General features: G+C 46.7%; 1 protein-coding gene across 3 annotated transcripts in view; it reads right to left on the bottom strand.

Annotated features, from left to right (window-relative positions):
- The window catches only part of tafa1b (TAFA chemokine like family member 1b), a 796,909-nt gene that overhangs the window by 79,025 nt on the left and 695,847 nt on the right, over positions 1-22,037 (bottom strand). For all 3 annotated transcript variants that reach the window (XM_072472296.1, XM_072472295.1, XM_072472297.1), the window contains exon 4: positions 13,431-13,555. In XM_072472296.1, the coding sequence (XP_072328397.1) occupies positions 13,431-13,555 (125 nt within the window). The remainder of the gene's footprint in view (positions 1-13,430; positions 13,556-22,037) is intronic.

A 22,037-nucleotide genomic window follows, 5' to 3' on the forward strand; every position in this document is an offset into this window, starting at 1 on the left:
CTCCATTTGCCGACGTTGAAATTGTAAAATGCGACTGGGCGGAGAATAGGTTCCGATGCCAAAATTGCGGCGGGCGCCGATTTGACACCAAATCGCAATTCTCTGTCACCTCGACAGTGGCATCAATGCGCACCGGAATGCACGTACAGCAAACACCATTTGCCTTTCATTAGCAGGCCCACCCAGTATTCTCCGGGGCCTCCATGATTCTTCTCCGATGGTCCGAGTTCTCGATCGCCCGGTTCACTTGTGCTTTTAAAAATCGTGAAACCAGCGGGGTGGCTGATGAAGGAGGGAGAGAGGAGATAGGGCACAGGGGAGCGATTGCGGGCTGCCGGGCTGGACACTGGTTGGGCTTGCTGGGATGGGGGAGGCCCTGCGAGGGCCGGGGTAGGGGGGTGGCGGGGGAACGGACTGAGCAGACGGGATGGTCCCCCACGGGACTGGGGGATATCCAGTCCCAGACCACCATAACCGTGGCCATCTTGCTGTGCACCCACTGACCACCCACCTTGGCCCCTGGATCTGCAGAGTGGCACCGGCTGTATGGGTGGCTCCACACCTCCACCCTCGCACCTCACCGTTCTTGTGTCTTACAGGACCTGCTGGGGATGGAGCAGACGTGTATGATGGTCACATATCAACTGCACCTTTTGGTTTGGGTAGATCGGACTGTTACCTGTAGGAGCTCGTTGGGAGACATGCATCCCATCGATCACCTCCCGGACCCGGGGATCCAGGCGACGGCGGCAAACCTCGCTGCCCGGGCATCCTGATGGGCTCGTTTCACATCAAAGTGGATGTATTGGGCTGCCAGGGCATATAGGGCCTCCGTGATGACACAGATGCACCTGTGCACCGAGATCTGTGAGATCCCAGACAGGTCCCCATTTGGCACCTGGATGGACCCCGTGGTGTAGACATTCAGGTCCATGATAGCACTAGACAGTGTCCCAGGAATCTCTTCACCAACATGCCCAATTGAGGTGAGTGCCTCTGGGAGGTGGCGGGTGTTGGAGACAGCTGTGACGGAAAATCCCTGTCATCCTCCGACCTGAGCTCGGGGGTCTCCAGTTTACAGGTATGTGGTGTCTGAGCTGCTCTCCTCGTCATTGCTGGGCTCACGGTGGGGCACTGGCTGTGGCACTGGCTAGGGGCAGGGGACGACAGATGGACCCACTCCATCCCCAGCAGGTCCTGTAAGACACAAGACAAGATGCATGATTAGACCATGGACCGGGGGGGAGTTGGGGTTGTTGTGTTCTGTGGCTCCCCTGATTACGAACACACGCATAGAACATGGGTGTGGTTGCAATAAGTATTTATTCTTGACACACAGAAAGGTAATCATGCAATTCAATATACAGACAATTATATTTAAGTTAATGTGGAGCTACGGTGAGATGCGACTGTCTCATTGTCCATCCTGCTACCAAGTGCTGTCGTCTTGTCCGTCCCCTGTGTCTTCATGGGTGTCTGGTTCCACCTACTGGCAGGAGGTCATGACTGTCACTACATGTATTGATCATCAGCTATATACTCTGGTACTGTTATATACAGATATATACATTGGTGCAACTATCTACAATTATATACAGATATGCATATCACCACAGAGGTCGGCGTGTGGGTGGGGGTGCAGGATGGTGGTGTGCGAGTGAGGCTGGTGTGGGGGCGAGGGTGATGTGGGGGTGAAGGTGGTATTGGGGTGAGGGTGATGTGGCAGTGAGGGTGGTGTTGGGGTGAGGGTGGTGTTGGGGGGTGGGTTTGACACATGTGTCATGGGGAACTGTAACTAAGTGGGGTCTCACTTCCTTGCCCGAGGCCGAGCACCACCTCACCAACCTCCCTTCCCACCCGGCCACCAACCATGTCCAGGGTCCTCGGTTCGGCCACAGTCAGGGGCTGCAGGTCCAGTGGTCCCCCTCTGGTCTTCTCCTACTCCCAGCGGTTGTGCGTGGCCTTCCCCTGGGGGTGGGGGGCAGGGAACAGAAAACGACAGTGTTAGACAGTCTGACTCATGCAGCCTATGCAGCTGGTGGCCTCGGTGACCAGGGCTCCTGGCCGTGGAGGCCAGCATGGGTGTCGGCATGTGGGGCAGGGTGGGGGTACGGCCGCCCTCCGGGTTGGGGGAGGGGTTAGTTTACAGGTATGTGGGACACAGGTTGGTGCCAGGGGCAGAGTGCTGCCTACTCACCCTGGCCACCCTGAGGAGGTGGTGCAGTTTTTGTCAGCAGTGCAGGCCGGTCCGGACTATTTTGCCTACGGTGCTGACCGCCTCTGCCACCTGCACCCAGGCACGATGAAGGGCAGTCTCCTTCCCGAGTCGGTGTACAGGGTCAACCGCCTCTCCTCCACCACATCCAGAAGGGTCTCCAACCCGCCGTTGGTGAAGCTTGGAGTTGCTCTTCTTGCTGCCATCTTGTTGACTGGAATGGTGTGTGTGGGGAGTAAAATGTGTACAGGCAGCTGCAGCTTGTCAGCTTCCTGAGCATCAATTGCAGATCTGTCGAATCCAATACTGTTTCTCATTAGAATCCATTGTGTTCCACGTGGCGCCGGTGCTAGCCCCTTAACAGTATCAGAATTGGTCCAGGTGTGGCGGCAGTTTTGCTTTCGTGAAAGTCCACAAATTTTGCGTTGGCGTCAACATAGTGGGCTGGATTCTCCGGTTGCCGACGCTGAAATTGCGTTTGGCGATTGGCCAGAGAATACGCTTTTATGCCGAAATCGAGGGCGGCTCCATTTTTCAGATGCTCCGCCCCCTCAAAAATGTCGTAATCGCTGAGTACGTCGCATACCGTTGGGACGGCCTCAGGACATCACATGAGGCTCCCCCCCGATGCTCCGCCTCTTATGAGCCAACTTCCCATGGCATCGGTCGTGTGTGCTCAGTTTTCAGGGACCTCACGTGGCGGCTGCGGACTGTGTCAACGCCGCTGCAGTTGGGGAGGAGCTGTTCCACTGGCTTGGGGGGGGGGGGGGCTTTGGGGGTGGGCTGGGGGGATTGGTGGTGGGTGGTCCAGGAGTGGCGAGGTAGGTTACAGGGGGGCACATCTGGCAGGCCGGGTCCGCATGCGGCTGGCGTCATGGTGTACGGCGCGGCTGCTGCAGGTTGCCGCCACGTGCATGCACAGCCACGGACCAGGCAATTCTCCATCCATATCTGCAGGTGAAGCTGGGGGCTTTACGTGGCGCGGCTGCTAGCCCCCCACTGGGCAGAGCATCGGTGCAGGGGTGGCACCGACGTTCTGGTCGTAAGACTAGACACATGTCCTTAGTCTCAGAATCGGAGAATCCTGCTGATGGTATCAGACAATGGAAACATATTCCCAAGTGCTAAATTTCAAAACTTTACCAGTCTCAATGGTATAAAACACGTCAGAACTGAGCTTTACAATCCAGCATCAAATGCCTAGAGAGCCATCCAAACTTTTGATTCTGGCCTAAGGAACCTTGGAAACCAAAGCTTCATGCTTCCTTCTTCGTTACCGTACCCCTCCATATGCAACAACTTGAGTTCCACTAGCAGATTTGCTAATGAACCGTCATCTCAGAATGAAATGGAGTCTCATGTTTACAAATTTACCAGCGATGGTAGAGGCCAGCCAAGGTAATCAGAAAACAAGCCATGATTCGCATAGTGAAGCTTTAAATTTATTGTAGATGAAACCTTGTATGTGAAAAACCTTGGGAGTAAACCAAATTGGATTCAAGGAATTGTCTCTGACATGGGGCCCTTTCATACAAAATAGACATGGAGGGACGGATTGTTCATAAACGCATGGACCATTTGCGGAGTAAACATTCTGGCAGTCAGTTTTGCCATCAAGAAATTATTTCGAACCCATAAGCACTAAAGTACCTGAGCGACCTGTTATAGACATAACTGATGTCTTCATTGACACCGATTAGTACAGTTCCTGTTAATGTCGATCCTGTGGAAGCAGCTCAAACAACAGAATTTTGCTGCTCTACCAGGAACAGGAAACCTCCTCAAAGACTTGATTTACAATTGTCAAATCTATGCATATAGTGTGTAATTAAAATTCATGACTAAGTACAAAAGTAATTATTTCTCAGATTTAGATAGTGTTTTCTCTTCACCTGTATAAAGTAATTTGGTAAATAAAGATAGAAAAAGGAGTTAAAGGGGAGGAACATGTTGATTGTCACTTTAAGACCAGCCTTACTGAGTAAGGGTCACTAGGGTCACCTAGTGTTGCTGGGCTGGGACTTGTACTATGCCTTTTTTATTAGTCTTTACGGGATTAGTTTTTTTTATTGTATGAGATATTGAACAGGAGGTTTTATGGCACAGTGTAGCATGCCTATCTCTGGGCCAGAGGCTCCATGTTCAAGTCCCACTTCAGGACTTTGTGACCACGGAAGGTGCATGTATAAATGTGGCCACACAGGTTGATTATCAGCCTGTAAATATACCTGATGATAGGGAGATTTTCCTGGTCAGCCATATTGTAGAATGGCAAATTGCTGCATCACTTTACCAAGCACAAGCACGGACCAATTTAATGGAAATCCATGGTCACCAACACCCTCTTGGGGCATGGAACCTGAAGGAGGAGGAGGAGATACTAGCCTGACTTTCATTGTTTGCACTTTTTCAGCAACTTTGCCCAAATCGTTGTCATATTAAAATCAACTTGCAAATATTTCCTTTTGCAAACTTCTGTTGTTCTCCTGGACAATGTTCCAGGGCATACTTTAAAATTGAATGACTACATAACACTAAAAAGAAACACTACATAAAACATATTTATTTACAGGAATGACAATTATCGTTTGCACCTTGTAGTGAGATGGTTATCCTGATGTTACAATTGTGGGTGTAGCATAATTCAGTTACAATGATAAATTCTCCAATAAACCATCCATTTCAATATTGGTCGACATTGATATTCCAAATAAAATGTCTTATAAATAATACATCATATCATTCAAAAACCAATCAATACTAACTTGAATTTAGAATATTATTTTTGTTGGACCAGGGAATCGAGAGATATGGAACTAAGGCAGGTAAATAGAATTGAGATCCATATTAGCCATTATCCAATTAACTGAATGCCAAACAGGCTTGAGGAGCTAAATACTGTACTCCTGTTTTCTATACTCCATCATCAACATGTTTTTTTGGATAAAGGGACCATGACAGATGAACTGTTATACTGCAAAGTTTTCACACCAATGTTACAATTCAAAACCATTCTCAAAATTAATTTGTCAATAATAATCTTGCCTCCTTCAAAATAAGAAACTAGAAATTGGTTTAAAAGTCTATCTTAGATTACCATGTTATACTGCTTAAGTGATATGTAATTACCATCAAGGAATTTTCACAAGTTGGGCAAAATCCTAGGGAAGTCTTGGTACTTAAAAATTTGATTTTCACTATTGTAATATTTCAGAAAAACTTCAACTTTCCAATTTATGCCATTATTTTTTCTTGATGATTATTCTCAATAAATAGGACAATTATTTTCATGCAACACTCATATAAATTCAACACCATTCTTCCCATTGTACAGTGCACAAATCTCCAGGACCTGATGGTTTCCGCCCGAGCTTATTAAAATAAGTAGGTGAGGAAACTGCAGACACATTAATCATGATCTTGCAGAATTCTCTAGATTCATGAATGTTCCCCATTGGATTGGAAAATAATCAGTGTCACTTCATTATTTAAGAAGGGTGGGAGAGGGAAACCAAGAAATTAAATATCAATTACAAAAAAAAAAGATTTGTATTCAGATTTGCCTTCCAAATCCTCATGACGTGCTCACAGAATATTAATGCAGGGTGCACACATTTCATGTTTGGTGCCGCATTGACTTTAACTAAATTATTCTACTCATAACCACTCTCTTACTGATATAGTGCAATTGATGCGCCAGCTCCCTCCATTATCCAATTTTAGGGCAACATTCTCCATAATGACTGTACATTTGTGCCATTTGAAGAAGTTGATATGTGATTGTTTGGGGACAAAACTGTGGGTGATGGAGTATTGTATTTAAATGGTAACTAATATAACTGATTCTATTTAATACATGATGTGTTAAGAAATAGATTTTTTTAAACTTCAAATTGCACATTATGTCTAACATCAGTGTGATCATCGAATTTTTCTCATAAGGATGATCTCACCATCTAACTGGTTGTAAAACTGTAGGGCCCATTCCACTGGTTGGTGTAAGTTTTGTCCAAATGGGCAAGGATAGGGCTCTGTCGGAATTGGCGTTTCTTTATTTTTAACTATTCTGAATGGTAGCACAGCACTGTTGCGTCTGAAAGATTACAGTGCAGGTCAATCCTGTTTACTCCTAATCAACTCCTGCTCCCTGTGCTTAATCTCCGAGAAGGAACTACCCTCATCTTGATAATCTGTGAAATGGAAGGTCATTGATGAAGCAGTTGAAAATGGTTGGGCCTGGAACGCTACCCTGAGGAACTCCTGCAGTGATGTCCTGGAGTTGAGATAATTGACGTCCAATCACCACCACAATCAAAGAAAGTCCTTCCTTTGTGTCAGGTAGGACTCCAACCAGCAGAGAATTCCCCCCCAGATTCCCATTGACTCCAGTTTAGCTCGGGCTCCTTGATGCCATACTCAGGCAAATGCTGCCTTGATGTCAAGGGCAGTCACTCCACCCGGTCACAAGCAGCCACAAATACCCCAGGGTCACTCTCTCTGCTTGCTTCTCTGTTGAAACTGTAACGTTTAGGTTGCATTTTCTTGCCTTATTTTTTTTAACAAAATGTATCACCTCATACTTTCCTTTAAGGAATTTCAACTGCCTTGTGTCCATCAGTGTCATCAGCCTACCTATGTCCTCTTGAAATTCATTATTATCCTCTTCACTGTTTAAAATTAAAGTCAATGGGAATCAAGGAGAAAAGTCTCCTTTGTCATACCTAGCACAGAGGAGAGTGGTTATGGTTGTTGGAGACCAATCATCTGAGTCCCAGGACATCACTGCAGGAGCTCCAAAGTGTAGTGTCCTGGGCTCAACTATCTTCATTTGCTTCATCAATGACCTTTCCTCCAACATAAGATCAAAGATGGAAATGTTCGCTGGTAATGTTCAATGCCATTCATGACTCCTCAAATACTGAAGCAGCCCATGTCCATATGCAATAAGACTTGGAAAGTATTCAGGCTTGGGCTGATAAGTGGCAAGTAACATGTGCACTACACAAAGTGCCAGGAAATGACCATGTCCAACATCCCCTAGTCAAAAAGAAAAAGGAAGCATTTGTCAAGGACAGGAGGCTGGGAACACACAAAGCAAGTGTGGAATACAAGGAAAGTAGGAAGAAACTTAAGCAAGGAGTCAGGAGGGCTAAAAGGGGTCAAAAAAAGTCATTGGCCAGTCGGATTAAGGAAAATCCCATGGCTTTTTATACATATATAAAGAGCAAGAGGGTAGCCAGGTAGAGGGTTGGCTCATTCAAGGACGGGGAGGGAATACATGCGTGGAGCCAGAGGAATTGGGCGAGGTATTAAATGAGTACTTCGAGACAGAATTTAAAATAAGTGGATGTATTAGTAAGAGGCAACATGGTTTTGTAAAGGGGAGGTCGTGTCTTACTAACTTGATTGAGTTTTTCAAGGAAGTGACGAAGATGATTGAGGGTAGGGCAGTGGATGTTGTCTACATGGACTTCAGTAAGGCCTTTGACAAGGCCCCTCATGGCAGACTGGTACAGAAGATGAAGTCGCACAGGATCAGAGGTCAGCTGGCAAGATGGATACAGAACTGGCTCTGTCATGAAAGACAGAGAATAGCAGCGGAAGTGTGCATTTCTGAATGGAGGGCTGTGACTAGTAGCGTTCCTCAGGGACCAGTGATGGGACCCTTGCTGTTTGTAATATATATAAAGGGCTGGATTCTCCCAAAATGCCAATTTTCAGGGTCATGCCAATTTTCAGGGCCCGGAGAATCGCCGGCATGGTGCCAGGCCTGATTACACCGTGAAAGTGGATTCTCCGCCCCTGCGCCAGCCGCAATTTCGACACGTGGCTGCGGAGAATCCAGCCCAAAAGATTTGGAGGAAAATGTAACTGGTTTGACTGGCAAGTTTACGGATGACACAAAGGTTAGTGGAATTGTGGATAACAATGAGGACCGTCAGAGGATACAGCAGGATATTGATCGGTTGGAAACTTGGGTGGAGTGATGATAGGTGGAGTTTAATCTGGACAAATGTGAGGTAATGCATTTTGGAAGGTCTAATTCAGATGGGAAATATACAGCAAATGGCAGAACCCTTAAGAGTATTGATAGGCAGAAGGATTTGGGTGTACAGGTACACAGGTCACTGAAAGTGGCAAGGCAGGTGGAGAAGGTAGTCAAGAAGACATATGACATGCTTGTCTTCATCGGCTGGGGCATTGAGTTTAAAAATTAGCAAGACATGTTGAAGCTGTAGAGAACCTTAGTCAGGGCACACTTGGAATCTAGTGTTCAAATCTAGTCGCCACACTACCAGAAGGATGTGGAGGTTTTGGAGAGGGTACAGAAAAGATCTACCAGGATGTTGCCTGGTATGGACGGCATTAGCTATGAGGAAAGGTTGGAGAAACTTAGTTTGTTCTCACTGGAACAACGGAGGTTGAGAACGACCTGATCGAGGTCTGTATCCACCTTGCCAGCTGACCTCTGATCTTGTGCGACTTCATCTTCTGTACCAGTCTGCCATGAGGGGCCTTGGCATGGGTAGAGTGGACCTCAGAAGCTTTTTCCCAGGATGGAAGAGTCAATTACTAGGTGGCATAGGTCTAAGGTGCGAGGGGCAACGTTTAACGGGGATGTACGAGGCAAGTTTTTAAGGGTGAGGGTGGTGGGAGCCTGAAACTTGCTGCCGGGGGAGGTGGTGGAAGCAGATACGATAGAGACATTTTAAGGGACGTCTTGACAAATACATGAATAGGATGGGAATAGAGGGATATGGTACCCGGAAGGGTTGGGGGTTTTAGTTCAGAGGGGCAGCATGGTCGGTGCAGGCTTAGAGGGCCGAAGGGCCTCTTCCTGTGCTGTAAATTTCTTTGTTCATTGTTCTAAGTGTAAATCTAACCATCTCCCCTTGGCATTCAGCGCCATTGCCATTGCTGAAGCCCCCATCATCAACATCCTGGGAGTTAGCATAGGTCAAAATCTGAACTGGACCGGACTTCCGGTGACGGCCATGGAGTGGGTGGTCGCACATTTGGCAGCTCCCGCTCGAGGCAGTTTTTTTGGGCCTTTTCCCCGTTTATCGGATGGATGTTTTAGTGGAAAAGGGGTAGAGGTGGTTGAGAGAAGTTAACTTCACTGGTTGTGCTGGTGGATGGATCCACGGACAAGAAGTGGGTCGAGAAGAAGAGAGCTGTTGGAGTAAGAAATTCTTTGTGCTCTACAGGTGAAGATGGAAGAGGGTAAAGGGCCAGCCGTACCAGCCTCGATGCCAACAGAGCAGCTGGTGGACTTCTTAAATGAGAAGTTCAGCTGGCAGAGGAGGTAAGCCCACAAGACCTAGTCAAGACGGTGGAACCACTAACAGCTGGAATTGATCAGGTGGAACAGTGGCTGGAGTCCAAGGGCCAGGCTATTCAGAAGATGGAGGAGGTAGTGGGGGAGCACGAGGGGCATCGAGGAAGCAGATGCTGGCTCATATGTAGGCAAGATGTTGCAGACGCTGATGGGGGAGGGGGCCTTTGACCGGCCCCTGGAGGTCGACCGAGTGAGTAGTGCACTGATGAGGAACCCACAGGCGAACGCGCCGTCGATGGCAATATTGGTGTAGCTCCACCGATTCCTCAACAAGGAGAAGACAATGCAATGGAAAAGACAGACGAGGAGGTGCTCCTGAGAAGGTAATGAGCTCCAGGTGTACCAGGAGTTGGGTGCGGAACTGACTAAGAGGAGAGCCGGGTTAATTGAGTGAAGGTTGCCCTCTTTAAGAAGGGGGTGAAGTTTGGGATGCTGTACCCGGCCCACCTCTGGGTGACTCACAACGGCCGAGAACATTATTTTGGGACACAGAGGAGACTATAGATTATTTGATGGACTGGCAGGAGAAGGTGGACATTGAACTGTGGAGGAGGTGTGAGGGGATGTTGGTTTTTTTCTGCCTTTTTCGTTTTTGTTGCCTTTTGTTTGTTGATTATGGGAAAACCTCTCTTTTTTGGAGAGACCTTGTTGGGATCTGTGGCGGGTATTTGGGAAACATGGAGGGTGAGCGCACCTTTTTCTTATTTCATTGTTGTTTTCGATATGGAAGTGTGCGAGCGAGGGGGAGGGGTATCAGTGGGGGTAGGCGGTTTGGCGCCATGGGTGGGCTGCCAGGGCTAGCTGGGTGTGCTAGTTAACGGAAGTGCAGTGGGGGGTGACCGGGTGGTTAGTGTAGCAGAGGGGGATGGGTTTGTTGTTTTGCTTGGGGGAGGTGAGGGGAAGCGAGGGGGGAGTGCGGGGGGGGGGGGGGGGGGGTGCTGCTGACAAAGCGTTGGTTGCTGTGCCACAGCAAGAAAGGAGGTGGTGACGGTGGATGCCCGAGGGTGGGGGGTGGGCCTGGAGGGTTGCGTGACACAAGCCGAGGATTGGTCCAAGAAGTGATATGATTGATTGGCCCGGGGAGAGGTGGTGGTGGTGGGGGGGGGGGATTAGGTTGGTCATTTTGAATGTGAGAAGGCTGAACAGGCCAGTCAAACGGTCACGTGTGTTAGCACACTTGAGGAACTTGAAGGGGGACGCGGCATTTCTGCAAGAAGCACACTTGAAGATCGGGGTCCCGACTAGGCTAAGGAAAGGATAGGTAGGACAAGTCTTTCATTCAGGATTAGATATGTAGACGCGGGGAGGTGGCGGTGCTGGTAAACAAGCGGGTGGCTTTTGAGGTGGGGAATATTGTGCCAGATTCGGGAGGGAAGTTTTGTGATGGTGAGTGGGAAGCTGGAGGGGATGCCAGTGGTCTTGGTGAATGTCTATGGAGTTCATGAGGCGTGCACTAGAGAAGATCCCAGACCTGGACTCGCACTAGGAGGTATTCGGAGGCCGCAGAGGTGGGATTGTTGAAGGAGAGGCAGAAGCTTCAGATGGAGTTCGGGTTGGTAGGGGAAGTCAGTAGAGTAGTTGTGGAGGGCCAGAGGGGCAGTGTATGAGCACGGGGAGAAGGTGAGCAGAATGCTGGCCCACTAAAGCGGCAGACTGGAAGCGTGAAGGACGGGAGGGGAAGGGTGGTGCTGGACCCGGTGGGGTGAATAGGGCTTTTGAGGAGTTCTATAGGAGGCTCAATGAATCAGCCGAGGGGGAGGGAATGCGTCGATTTCTGGATGGGTTGGAGTTTCCCAGGGTGGAGGAGCACTTGGTGGAGGGGTTAAGAAGTGCCCATTGGACTGGTTGAGGTGATGGAGGGCATGGGGTGAAGCAGGCAGGGAAGGCCCCGGGCCAGGATGAGTTCCCTGTCGAATTTTATAAGACATTTGCTGGGGATATGGGGCCCCTGCTGGTGAGAGCATATAATGAGGTGATGGATAAGGGGAGCTCCCCCCTACATTTTCGCAGGTGTCCGTATCCCTCATATCAAAGAAGGATAAAGATCCAGAGCAGTGTGTGTCTTATCGGCTAATTTTGTTGTTAAATGCGGACGCCAAATTGTTGGCAAAGATCTTGGCCTCGCGGATTAAGGACTGTGTGCCGGGGGTGATAGGGGAAGACCAGATGGGGTTTGTAAAGGGGAGATAACTGTTGGCGAATGTCAGGAGATTACTGAACATAGTAGTGATGCTTTTATTTGTTTTTCAGAACTTCCTGATCTTCGTCCCATAATCATTCTTTCGGAAAGTTAATTTGTTGATCTCGGGGTTTGTGTGGGTGGGTAAACCCCACGGGTTAAAAAGGTCCTGTTGGAACGGGGGCACGGGCTGGCCTTGCCAAACATAATGACTTCTTATTGGGCAGCAAACATCGCTACGGTAAGGAAATGGGTAGTGGGGGAGGGGTCGGCGTGGGGGCGGATGGAGGGTGCCTCTTGAAGGCATTTGTGTCTGGGGGCATTGTTGACGGTGCCTCACCGGCCAAGGTGGTAGTGGCGGCCCTGTGGGTGTGGGGACAGTGGCGACAGCATTTGATGTTGGAAGGTGCCTTGGTGTGGGCACCGATTTGCGGTAATCATAGATTTGCACGGGGGGGGGTTAGATGCGAGATTACGGGGTAAGGATCGAGCGGTTTGGAGACCTGGTTTATATTTTTTTGTAAATTTAGAGTTTCCAATTCATTTTTTCCAATTAAGGGACAATTTAGCATGGCCAATCTTCTTACCCTGCACATTTTTGGGTTGTGGGGGCAAAACCCATGCAAACACGGGGGAGAATGTGCAAACTCCACGCGGACAGTGACCCTAGTTCGATTCCCGGCTTGGGTCACTGTCTGCACGTTCTCCCCATGTCTGAGTGGGTTTTCTCTGGGGAGGCTGGTACTGGAATTGAACCAGTGCTGCTGGCATTGTTCTGCATTACAAGACAGCTGTTTAGCCCACTGTGCTGAGGTCCTGCGGGACATGCTGTGCAATGTCTCAGCCATGTCCAGCTGCAACAAGGACAGGCTCCACAGCACCTCGGCCATGCCCATCTGAGAGCGGGACATAATCATAATAATAATCTTTATTATTGTCACAAGTAGGCTTACATCAACACTGCAGTGAAGTTACTGTGAAAGTTCCATAGTCGCCACATTTCGGAGCCTGTTCGGTACACTAGTGTCAAAAAACCAGTACATTTTTTTTCACTTGTTCATCATAACGTAAATCTAAATTGCCGAAAATGCAGCAAATGAAGTGTTAAAAATCTTTTTTTTCTGTGAGCATACCTCTTGCAACCACCTAAATTTCATTAGACTAGACTATTTCATAACTGGGAAATGGAGATAGATGTCAACCTAACTACTTAATTAAAAGGCCAATTCCACATAATATATATGTATATCTCATACGAGGTGTACATGACTGTGTTGGAAGCAGTGGGGTACAGGATAATAAAATTGTTTTCTAATATTAGAATGTATTGAATCCATTGCTTATCTGTTCTCAATATTAATCAGTGAATTATTTTTATTCACCCACAACAACCAATTTTTTGTTAATGTTCTGTGCCTCGCATATTCCACAGCTCCATGTGCTGACAAAGCAGATGTGTTGGCAGAAGGCTATAGTGTGAAAAGCTGACAAGAGGAGACTTTGAGAGACAGAATTTTTACACAACGTTAGATGTTTAAAAAAAAAGAAATGACAGCCAAATTACCTGACTGGATTGGAAAACGGCAGGCACCTTCAATTATTTCATCTTTTTATTCAATTGTTTAAGATTTTCAGTTTGTCTTTAAAATGCCAGAGCAATTTCCATGTGATCTAAATACATCTAAATACAATCTTACCTTTGTGGTCTTAACTCTATTGCCAGAAGCACACATCCATCCTGAATTATCTGGTAATGTCTTGCACTCCTCTCCCTCTACACAGGGTTCCATCTCGCACCACCATTTTCCAATAACAATGGAAGCTTTAGAAGGTAATGGAACAGATAAAAGAAATGGCGAATGAATCATTGTTCAAGTAAATGTTTAGTTCATTATATTCTGTTCTATACTCTTTCTAAACTGTCTTTGTGATAACATAAAACTAAACGTAACAATGTGTAAAATGTAAACACCGATTTTTAAAGCATTGTGAATGATTTGATATTTTCACATTTACTAAGCTGTGCATCTGCCATGTTGCTAGGGCAGAGAAATATTCAATGTATATATTTTACTTTAATCTGGTCCCACCAGAGTCCCACAATGTGATCATGTGTGCATATGCACGGTCTCAAGTATACGCTATGTAATCAATTTCAAATGTCCACCATGTAATCAATTTCAACAGTCATGGTCATTTCCATGCTTTAAATCCACTAATATAAAGTAGTTCAGCTTATTTTCTCTTGTTGTGGATCAACAGAACTTTGTTTTGTATTCGGTAGAATTGCAGGACATCACTTTCTCAGGAAGCATGTTGATATGGTGCATTCATACAATGTTATTGAATGGTAAAATATGGTTTTGCACACAACTTCAGTTTGTTTTTGCCCAGAGAAGCAAGAAAGGTTGTAGGGGGTCACAGGTTGGGGTGAGGGGGGGAAGGCAGGGTGTGGTGATGGGGTATGTTGGGGGGTGGGGGGCGGAGATAGTGGAGGAGTACAGGCTTTTCCAATTAAGGGGCAATTTAGCGTGGCCAATCCACCTACCCTGCACATTTGTAGTTTGTGGGGGTGAGACTCACGCAGACATGGGGAGAATGTGAAAACACCACACGGACAGTGAGCCGGGATCGAACCCAGGTCCTCGGTGCCGTGAGGTAGCAGTGCTAACCACTGCACCATCGTACTGTCCTGAGTGCAGGGTTTAACATAGGCCATGATTGCTCATTGCATTTTAAGCAATATTACTGGTGGTCTATGACGACGCTGCCAGGTTACATATCTCCCCTTCAGCTGGGGTAATAGTACAAAGTAGAAGAGAAGTGTTTTAAATTTAGATTTACAATTTCCATCCACCCTCGACTTACTTTTCAGATTTAAATTACGAGCCTTAAACTGCTCCAAACTTTGCTTAGTAAATTCCACACACCCCTACAAATCTGTACCTGTTGTGATAGAATATTCAAGTTACTTTGTTTTTCTCCAGTTAACAGACAAAAATCAAAAGATAATCTTATTTCCATTAAATATTGCAATTACTTGTACTTAAGCAAGAATGTCAAAAATATTTGTCATACTCTTCTGATAGTTTGTGTGGGTCAGCATCTCAAAAGGCAAATAAAATGAGCTTCAATTGGATTTTTGTTTTAGAAAGTGCTTCTATAACTTAATTACTGCAAGATGATTGTGGTCCATTGGCCAACACCACTAACACCTTATTTGAATAAACCACAGCAGACTGAAGTGCAGGTTTACTTTAAAAGGCATTATTTTCTCCATCCTTTCAAAACAGGATACAAAGACCATTATAGATCTAGCATCTGTTCATATTAGTGACTTACCTTGAGGGGCTGGTTTAGCACACTGGGCTAAATCGCTGGCTTTTAAAGCAGACCAAGGCAGGCCAGCAGCACGGTTCAATTCCCGTACCAGCCTCCCCGAACAGGCGCCGGAATGTGGTGACTAGGGGCTTTTCACAGTAACTTCATTTGAAGCCTACTTGTGACAATAAGTGATTTTCATTTCATTTCATTTCATCTGTTCTGCTAGCTTCAGCAACATGCCTGGAATAAAGCTGAAGGGCTGTATCCATGTCACCAGCCGTCTCCAAACGGCAATGAGAATAGGAAATTATATCTTTCACGATCATGCTGGCACATTTAGAACTCAAAAGAGGGAGCGAAATTATTTTCAGCCAGCAGCCCCTCATTAAATTGCAATTGCCCATTTTCTACAAATGTCATTGGAAAATGGAGTCCACCAGGATGGTGGTGTAAAGTCACGACACTTAAGAGTCGGGAGCAGCTGCTGCAATGGCCAAAATAGCCCTGTCTGGTTCATTACGAATTCCATGAAACAAGATTGAACTAGATCCAAATGTAATAGGTCTGTCCTATTAATAGTGTAGAATTGAAGCAAACAGGACAAAACAAAAAGGCTGTATTTCGGAGTTACTTTTTACACTAAGATTTATTCAGATACTCCTTACTTCTGAACACTTAATGTATCATCATAGATAATAATGTGGAAAAAATATAGCCCATCAATAATGTGTTTTTAAATCTATCATGAGGATATGAATAAGCCATTATTCATTGTTAAAGAGAGAGATGCTAACAAAATGACACACAAAAGATATTCATAATGCAAATATATTGCTGTTAATTTCAATATGCAGTAAACATTTATTAGTCTTAAAAATGTCTGAAAAATTGGCTTTTACACAATCCTTCAAGTACAATGTTATAATTTATTGTGGTTTGTTCAGTTATGGTGTTCAAAAACTGGGAGCACTGTTCAGTATTTCCCCTTACAAATGTGCTTAAACACGCTTTTGGCATCTAACATATGGTTTATATAAGCTATGAGAATAGAGAAATTGTAATTTTATTCCTGATTTGTTCTATAACAGAAGTTCCCTGGCTCAGCAATTGCAGTCTGTAATAGCTTTTTTTTATTGTCTTGCTCCACTTGCCACAACAGAAAATTGCCATGCTGAAATACAATGTAAATAAAGAACCAGAATTCCAGGCAGTAGTGGGGAGACAGTTAAGTATGGCTTATGAAAAGATTATGAGACAGGATCATTTTTTCAGCCTTTCTGTGATAAAAATGTAATTAATTTGGCAATCCCTTCAATTAAGGGGACGCGGTTCTCACAAGTCTCGTTAAGATGCTTGTGGGTTGGCCAGAGGAATTTTAAGTGACAACGCAGCATTAAATAATTTTGCACCCAGAGAAAATAAATGTGAAACTGCGCAGCGTATGCAGTATGTGACCCTTAGATTACCTATTAGCTCGAAGCCCATTCATGCTGAATAAAGTGAGACACTGCACTTCCTCTTTTTATCAGGCTGAATTTGGCTGCTTGTCAACGAGATTCTGAACTTGGGAATTTCAGAGGCCATATGACCTGTCGAATTAGTTGGTATCAACACCATGGTCGTGTGCTTACTACAGTTTGAAGCATACGTCTATGTAAGAGTTTCATATGATAGAAAGTAGGCTTAGTTTTCAGAATCCAACATTTAGAGATAGTGCATGGGGTTTACATTCTGCGATCAGGAACCTGACGTTGGGGTCTGGTCTGGGACCTGACCGCGCAATGCATGTTCTGAAAACATTCACCTCGATTTTTGAAGTGCCAGCCCATTAATGGTCAGGAAGCAGGCTTGCTGTCTAATTGAGGGTGACGTGCAAGCTCCTGAGGCCAGAGGACCACTGGGAGGCTCTCTAACATTGATAAAGTATTCCTCCCTAACAGCACAGTAGGTGTACCTACATCTCATGACTGCAGCGGATAAGGAAGGCAACTCACCACCAACCTTTTGAAGGGCAACTAGAGATGGGCAATAAATGCTGGCCTATCCAGCAATGCCCATATCTGTAAATTAATTTTTTTAAAATTGGCCACTGGCTAAGGTGGGAGAGATTGATTTGCAATGGAGAAAAGAGAGATTGTCTCAGTGCGGAGGTGCTCTCTGAAGCAGCTGAACTGTGACCATAGAGGTACAAACCCTCCTGGCAGAATTAGTTCTTCTGAAAGGTTATGGTATTGTACATGTGGGGCGTGATTCTCCACTCCCACGCCGGTGGGGAGAATCGCCTGGGTCGCCATAATTTCCGGGGACGCCGGTCCGACGCCCTCCGGCCATTCTCCCAAGCGGCGGGAACGGCCTGGTCGAGTTTCGCGGGCTGCAGGCCGGAGAATCGCCGGAGACACCGAAAATGGCAATTCTCCGGCACCCCCGCTATTCTCCGGCCCGGATGGGCCGAGCGGCCAGGCCAAAACGACGGGTTCCCCCCGGCGCCGTCCACACTTGGTCGCTGCAGTCGTGAGCGGTGCGTGAACGCTGGGGGGGCGGCCTGTGGGGGGGGCGAGGGGGGATCCTGCACCGGGCTTTACCTGAAATGTGGGGTGGCCCTTGATCGGTGCCCACCGATCGTCGGGCCGTCCTCTCTGAAGGAGGACCTCCTTCCTTGCGTGGCCCCGCAAGATCCGTCCCCCATGTTCTTGCGGGGCGGACTTAGAGAGGATGGCAACCGCGCATGCGCGGATGACGCCCGTTATGCGGCGCCGGCCGCGCCATCTCTGCGCCGTCGCTTTTATGCGGGCGACAAGGCCTGGCGCATGTAGATGACGCGGCCCCGATCCTAGCCCATTGTCAGGGCCTGAATCGGTCGGGACCGGGGCCGTTCCGCGCCGTCGTGAACCTCGACGGCGTTCACGACGGCGCGGCCACTTCGGCGTGGGAGTGGAGAATCCCGCCCGTGGACTTTCAGAAGGTACTTGTTAAGTTATCACATAAGAAGTTGTGGGTGAATACCACAATTCCTTTGTTACCTTGAGCGGGTTATGGTGTGCCTTGTCATTAAACCACTTCAGTTTTGTGGTTATGATGTTCCCACTATGACTGGAAATTCTAGTATTTGGAGCTGTAATAGCACCCTCTTATGGCCGGTTTGTATGCATGTATATAAACCAAACCAGATGAAACTAGTTCACATTTGTACCAGACTCCATGTTGTAGAAACAAATGCTTTTGTTCTGAGAAGGTATCACAGTTTGGCCAGAAGTGTGGGATTGCAAATTTCCTTGTCATACAAAATAGGCTAATGAAGCCTCCAGCTAATGAACCAAGGAACTTGTGAGTGTTTTTCTGTGAAAAATAGACTGTTGTACAGGTGGGTGGACAAATCATATTGGGCAACTGGGGGAGTACAACATTTAATGACAGTCTTTCAATCAATATGTGGAGTGGTTAAAAAATGTTTTCACTGTTGTCAATATCATAAAAATCCTGATAATCCCGTCAACCAGGCAGTGGAAGAAAGGAAAACGTTGATAACTTTGACTGACACAGGCCCAGAAGTGTAGGAGATGCTCACCCTAGCAAAGCCAATAAATATACCGCTGTTGAACATTTTGAATAAGCTTGAGTAGCACTTTGAAACCTTGCCGGCTATTGGGAGGCAATTGGTTAGTCTAATATTATAGGCAGGAGTTTCAGTCAGCCATGGGGTTGGAATTAGAGATGGCTGAAGCAGCAATTTCAAAACCTTGGAAATTGTAGTAAACTGTCATTCTGGAGCAAGGAACATTGGAGCATTTAGCATGGCCTTGAGAAAACTGTCCTTTATAATTTTGGTGAATTTCAAAACAAAGCATTGCGGGACAGATATTTTGTGGTTTAAAAAGTGAATTCATTCACAAGAAGTTGATAACATTGCCAAAGTTAACTTTTGACATAAATTGTCAAACAACATTGTCCATATACATGGCAGAGTATAACTCAAGAAATATTGGAATTAACAATCACCAGTCATCTGCTGAAGAAAATAAGCTGTAGATAAGTAAGCAGATAGCAGTGGGCAACAAAAGTGGGACAACAAAATCCTGCTCCTGGTGCTTGGACCAACATTCAGTGCTGAATTGTCCATTTGTGAAGGCAGAGTGCTACAGCTGCAAGAAGAAGGGTAATCTCACCAAGACACATCACAAGAAGGTCAAAACAGAGAGAACACGGGCTGGTGGAAAAGACAATTAGGGCATAAGATCATCAAACAGCACCAGATCAATGAGGGGTGAATTGAGATCAATACGGTCAGGAGAACAAGGATGTCCAGTGGAAATTTGCAGGGCATCATGGTCCAAATAGCATTGTATGGAGTTCCAGTAGACATTGTGGTTAACACCGATGCATCAGTTGATGTGATTTCTGAGTTGCTGTATTGTGAAAAGTTAATTCAATATCAGCTCAGTTATGGAAGAGAAAAATTTCCCATAAGTGGTAGAGTGTCACTTCCGTTCACATACAATGAACAATGTGCAAAACTGCCCATCATTGTTGTGCAAAGTGAAAAACTGGTCTGGTTAGCAAGTAACTGGTTAACAGCACTCAAGTTAAATTGAAATTAGTTTTTTCATTGTAAAGAACCCTCTTGTGAAACCTCGTTGGACTCTTGTTTGTTTCCCTTTTAATTTCTGTTCTTTTGGCTGTTATAATTCCTGCACCTGGGCATTGCTGGGGCCTACACCTTTAATTTTAAAAAACAGTAACAGGATGTGCTCTGACATCAGTGATGACCCATTTTGACAGGCTTGGCCAACAGCCAATTGGATAGGTGTACACCCCTGCTGTCAATTGCGATTGGTGGAACCCTTCAGAAGCTTCTGGATAAGCTGGGTGGCTCTCTGGTTTCAGTTTTGTTTTTTTGCAAAACCCCAGTTGAAGGCTGTGTTTTTCCTCAGCTGAGCCAGTAGGCATTCTCTGTTACTGTTTTTTCAAGTTACTTTTGATTGGAACTGCAGAGCTGAGCAGAATCTTTTTGAAGCTTGCCCCCAGAAGGGATGGAATTCACTCTCAAATCTTAGCTTGAATTCCCTTCAGATACAGTACGAAGTCTTACAACACCAGGTTAAAGTCCAACAGGTTTGTTTCGATGTCACTAGCTTTCGGAGCGCTGCTCCTTCCTCAGGTGAATGAAGAGGTATGTTCCAGAAACACACATATAGACAAATTCAAAGATGCCAAATGTCTATATATGTGTTTCTGGAACATACCTCTTCATTCACCTGAGGAAGGAGCAGCGCTCCGAAAGCTAGTGACATCGAAACAAACCTGTTGGACTTTAACCTGGTGTTGTAAGACTTCGTACTGTGCTCACCTCAGTCCAATGCCGGCATCTCCACATCATCCCTTCAGATAAACAGAGCAGGTAGTGAGTATTCAAAGCCTGAAGATAGAGCTGAGGAGGGGAAACTTTCCAGGTGTGTGACCACCAGCTGTACATAATGTCCGACAGCCAGGCAGCATGCAGGATACCTTCATCCTGGTATACTCGATGGTTCCCAGCACCTACGAGGCGCTCCCTCGAATGAGGAATTGGCTCCTGGGTGACGGGTTATCCAAGCAGTTGGGGCTGATGGCGCCAATCTGGAGGCCCGCGACTGATGAGGAGAATCGCTATAAAGGTGCCCATGCAGTGACCAGGAAAGTAATTGAGCGCTGTATCGGAGTGCTGAAGATGCGGTTCAGGTGCCTGGACCCCTCTGGTGGGACCCTCCAATACAACCCCTGGAGGGTCTCCCACATCGTGGTGGCCTACTGCATCCGCCACAACATCATGCAGCAGAGGAATGACATGCTGGAGGAGGAGGATGAATGACAGACCTCATGCTTCCCACTTGCTTCACTAGAGGGAGCTGGCCCTAGGTTGGCAGTGTCAGTGCGTCTGATCCATGGGATGGAGGATGATGATAACCCACTCGACGATGAGCTCTGATGTTCCAGATCGTTTGACGAGGTCTGACTCCTACCCTCGGTCCGCTCGGGTGACCTGCATACAGGCTGGTCATTCAATCTCACGGTCCCTTCGAACCTCTGGGGTGGCAGGATAGGGACAGTGTCCGGGGGGCGAGGGGGGGAGGAGCGGGGTTAGGTATCAGGGCTATATACGGTAATGGGTCACTCACTCGGTAGGTCCTACCTCATGGTGCCCCCAGATCTCTGACCCCGTCCCCTGCAACTCCTGAGGGTGACCCCAAGGCTGGCCTCCGACTGCCCTGGGGCCCTGTCCCATGTCCACTTTCAAAGCCCGCGCCCCACACCATAGACCCCAGGCGGCAAATCAGAAGTGGAGGCAGCCTGCTACGTATCTTGGCCAGTGACCTGGGTGCCCTTTGTCGGTCGTCCTCTGGAACAACCGTGGTGCCACCCTTCTTTATTTTAAACAACACAAAAAAAGCTTGCTGTTGCCATTATCTAAATTGATACAATCACTCTGAGGTTAAGGTAATACACACACCCCAATACAAAAAAACATTGATCACAGATGGTCAGAAGAAATAAAAATTCTGTCCATGATATTTTCCATAAGAAGGAGATGCTGTGATCCCTCATGCATTGGATAGTGGAGAGGAAGGATGGATTGCATTTGTCTCCCACATCCTCTGTGACAGAGCAAAATTATGCTCAGATATAACATGAAGCAGTGTCTTTGATGTTTGGAGTATATATGATATATTTCAATTGAAACTGACCGTTTGCCATTAATAGCTATTCGCTATTCATGATCCAAAGTCCAAATAAATGAATAAGTTGGGAATAGAGGGATCTGGGGCAAAATTCTCCGTTATCGGCGGAAAGTCCGCCGATCGGCGCAAAAAACGGCGCAAATCCGACTTGCGTCACGTCGGAAAAATGGGTCGAACGTCTCCGGCCCGAAATGGGCTAGCAGCGACGTAACGGGATCCGCGCTTGCGCAGTGGTTCACGCCGTGCAGCGTCATACGCGCCGCACGG

Source organism: Scyliorhinus torazame, chromosome 13 (assembly GCF_047496885.1).
Source record: "Scyliorhinus torazame isolate Kashiwa2021f chromosome 13, sScyTor2.1, whole genome shotgun sequence".
Lineage (NCBI taxonomy): Eukaryota > Metazoa > Chordata > Chondrichthyes > Carcharhiniformes > Scyliorhinidae > Scyliorhinus > Scyliorhinus torazame.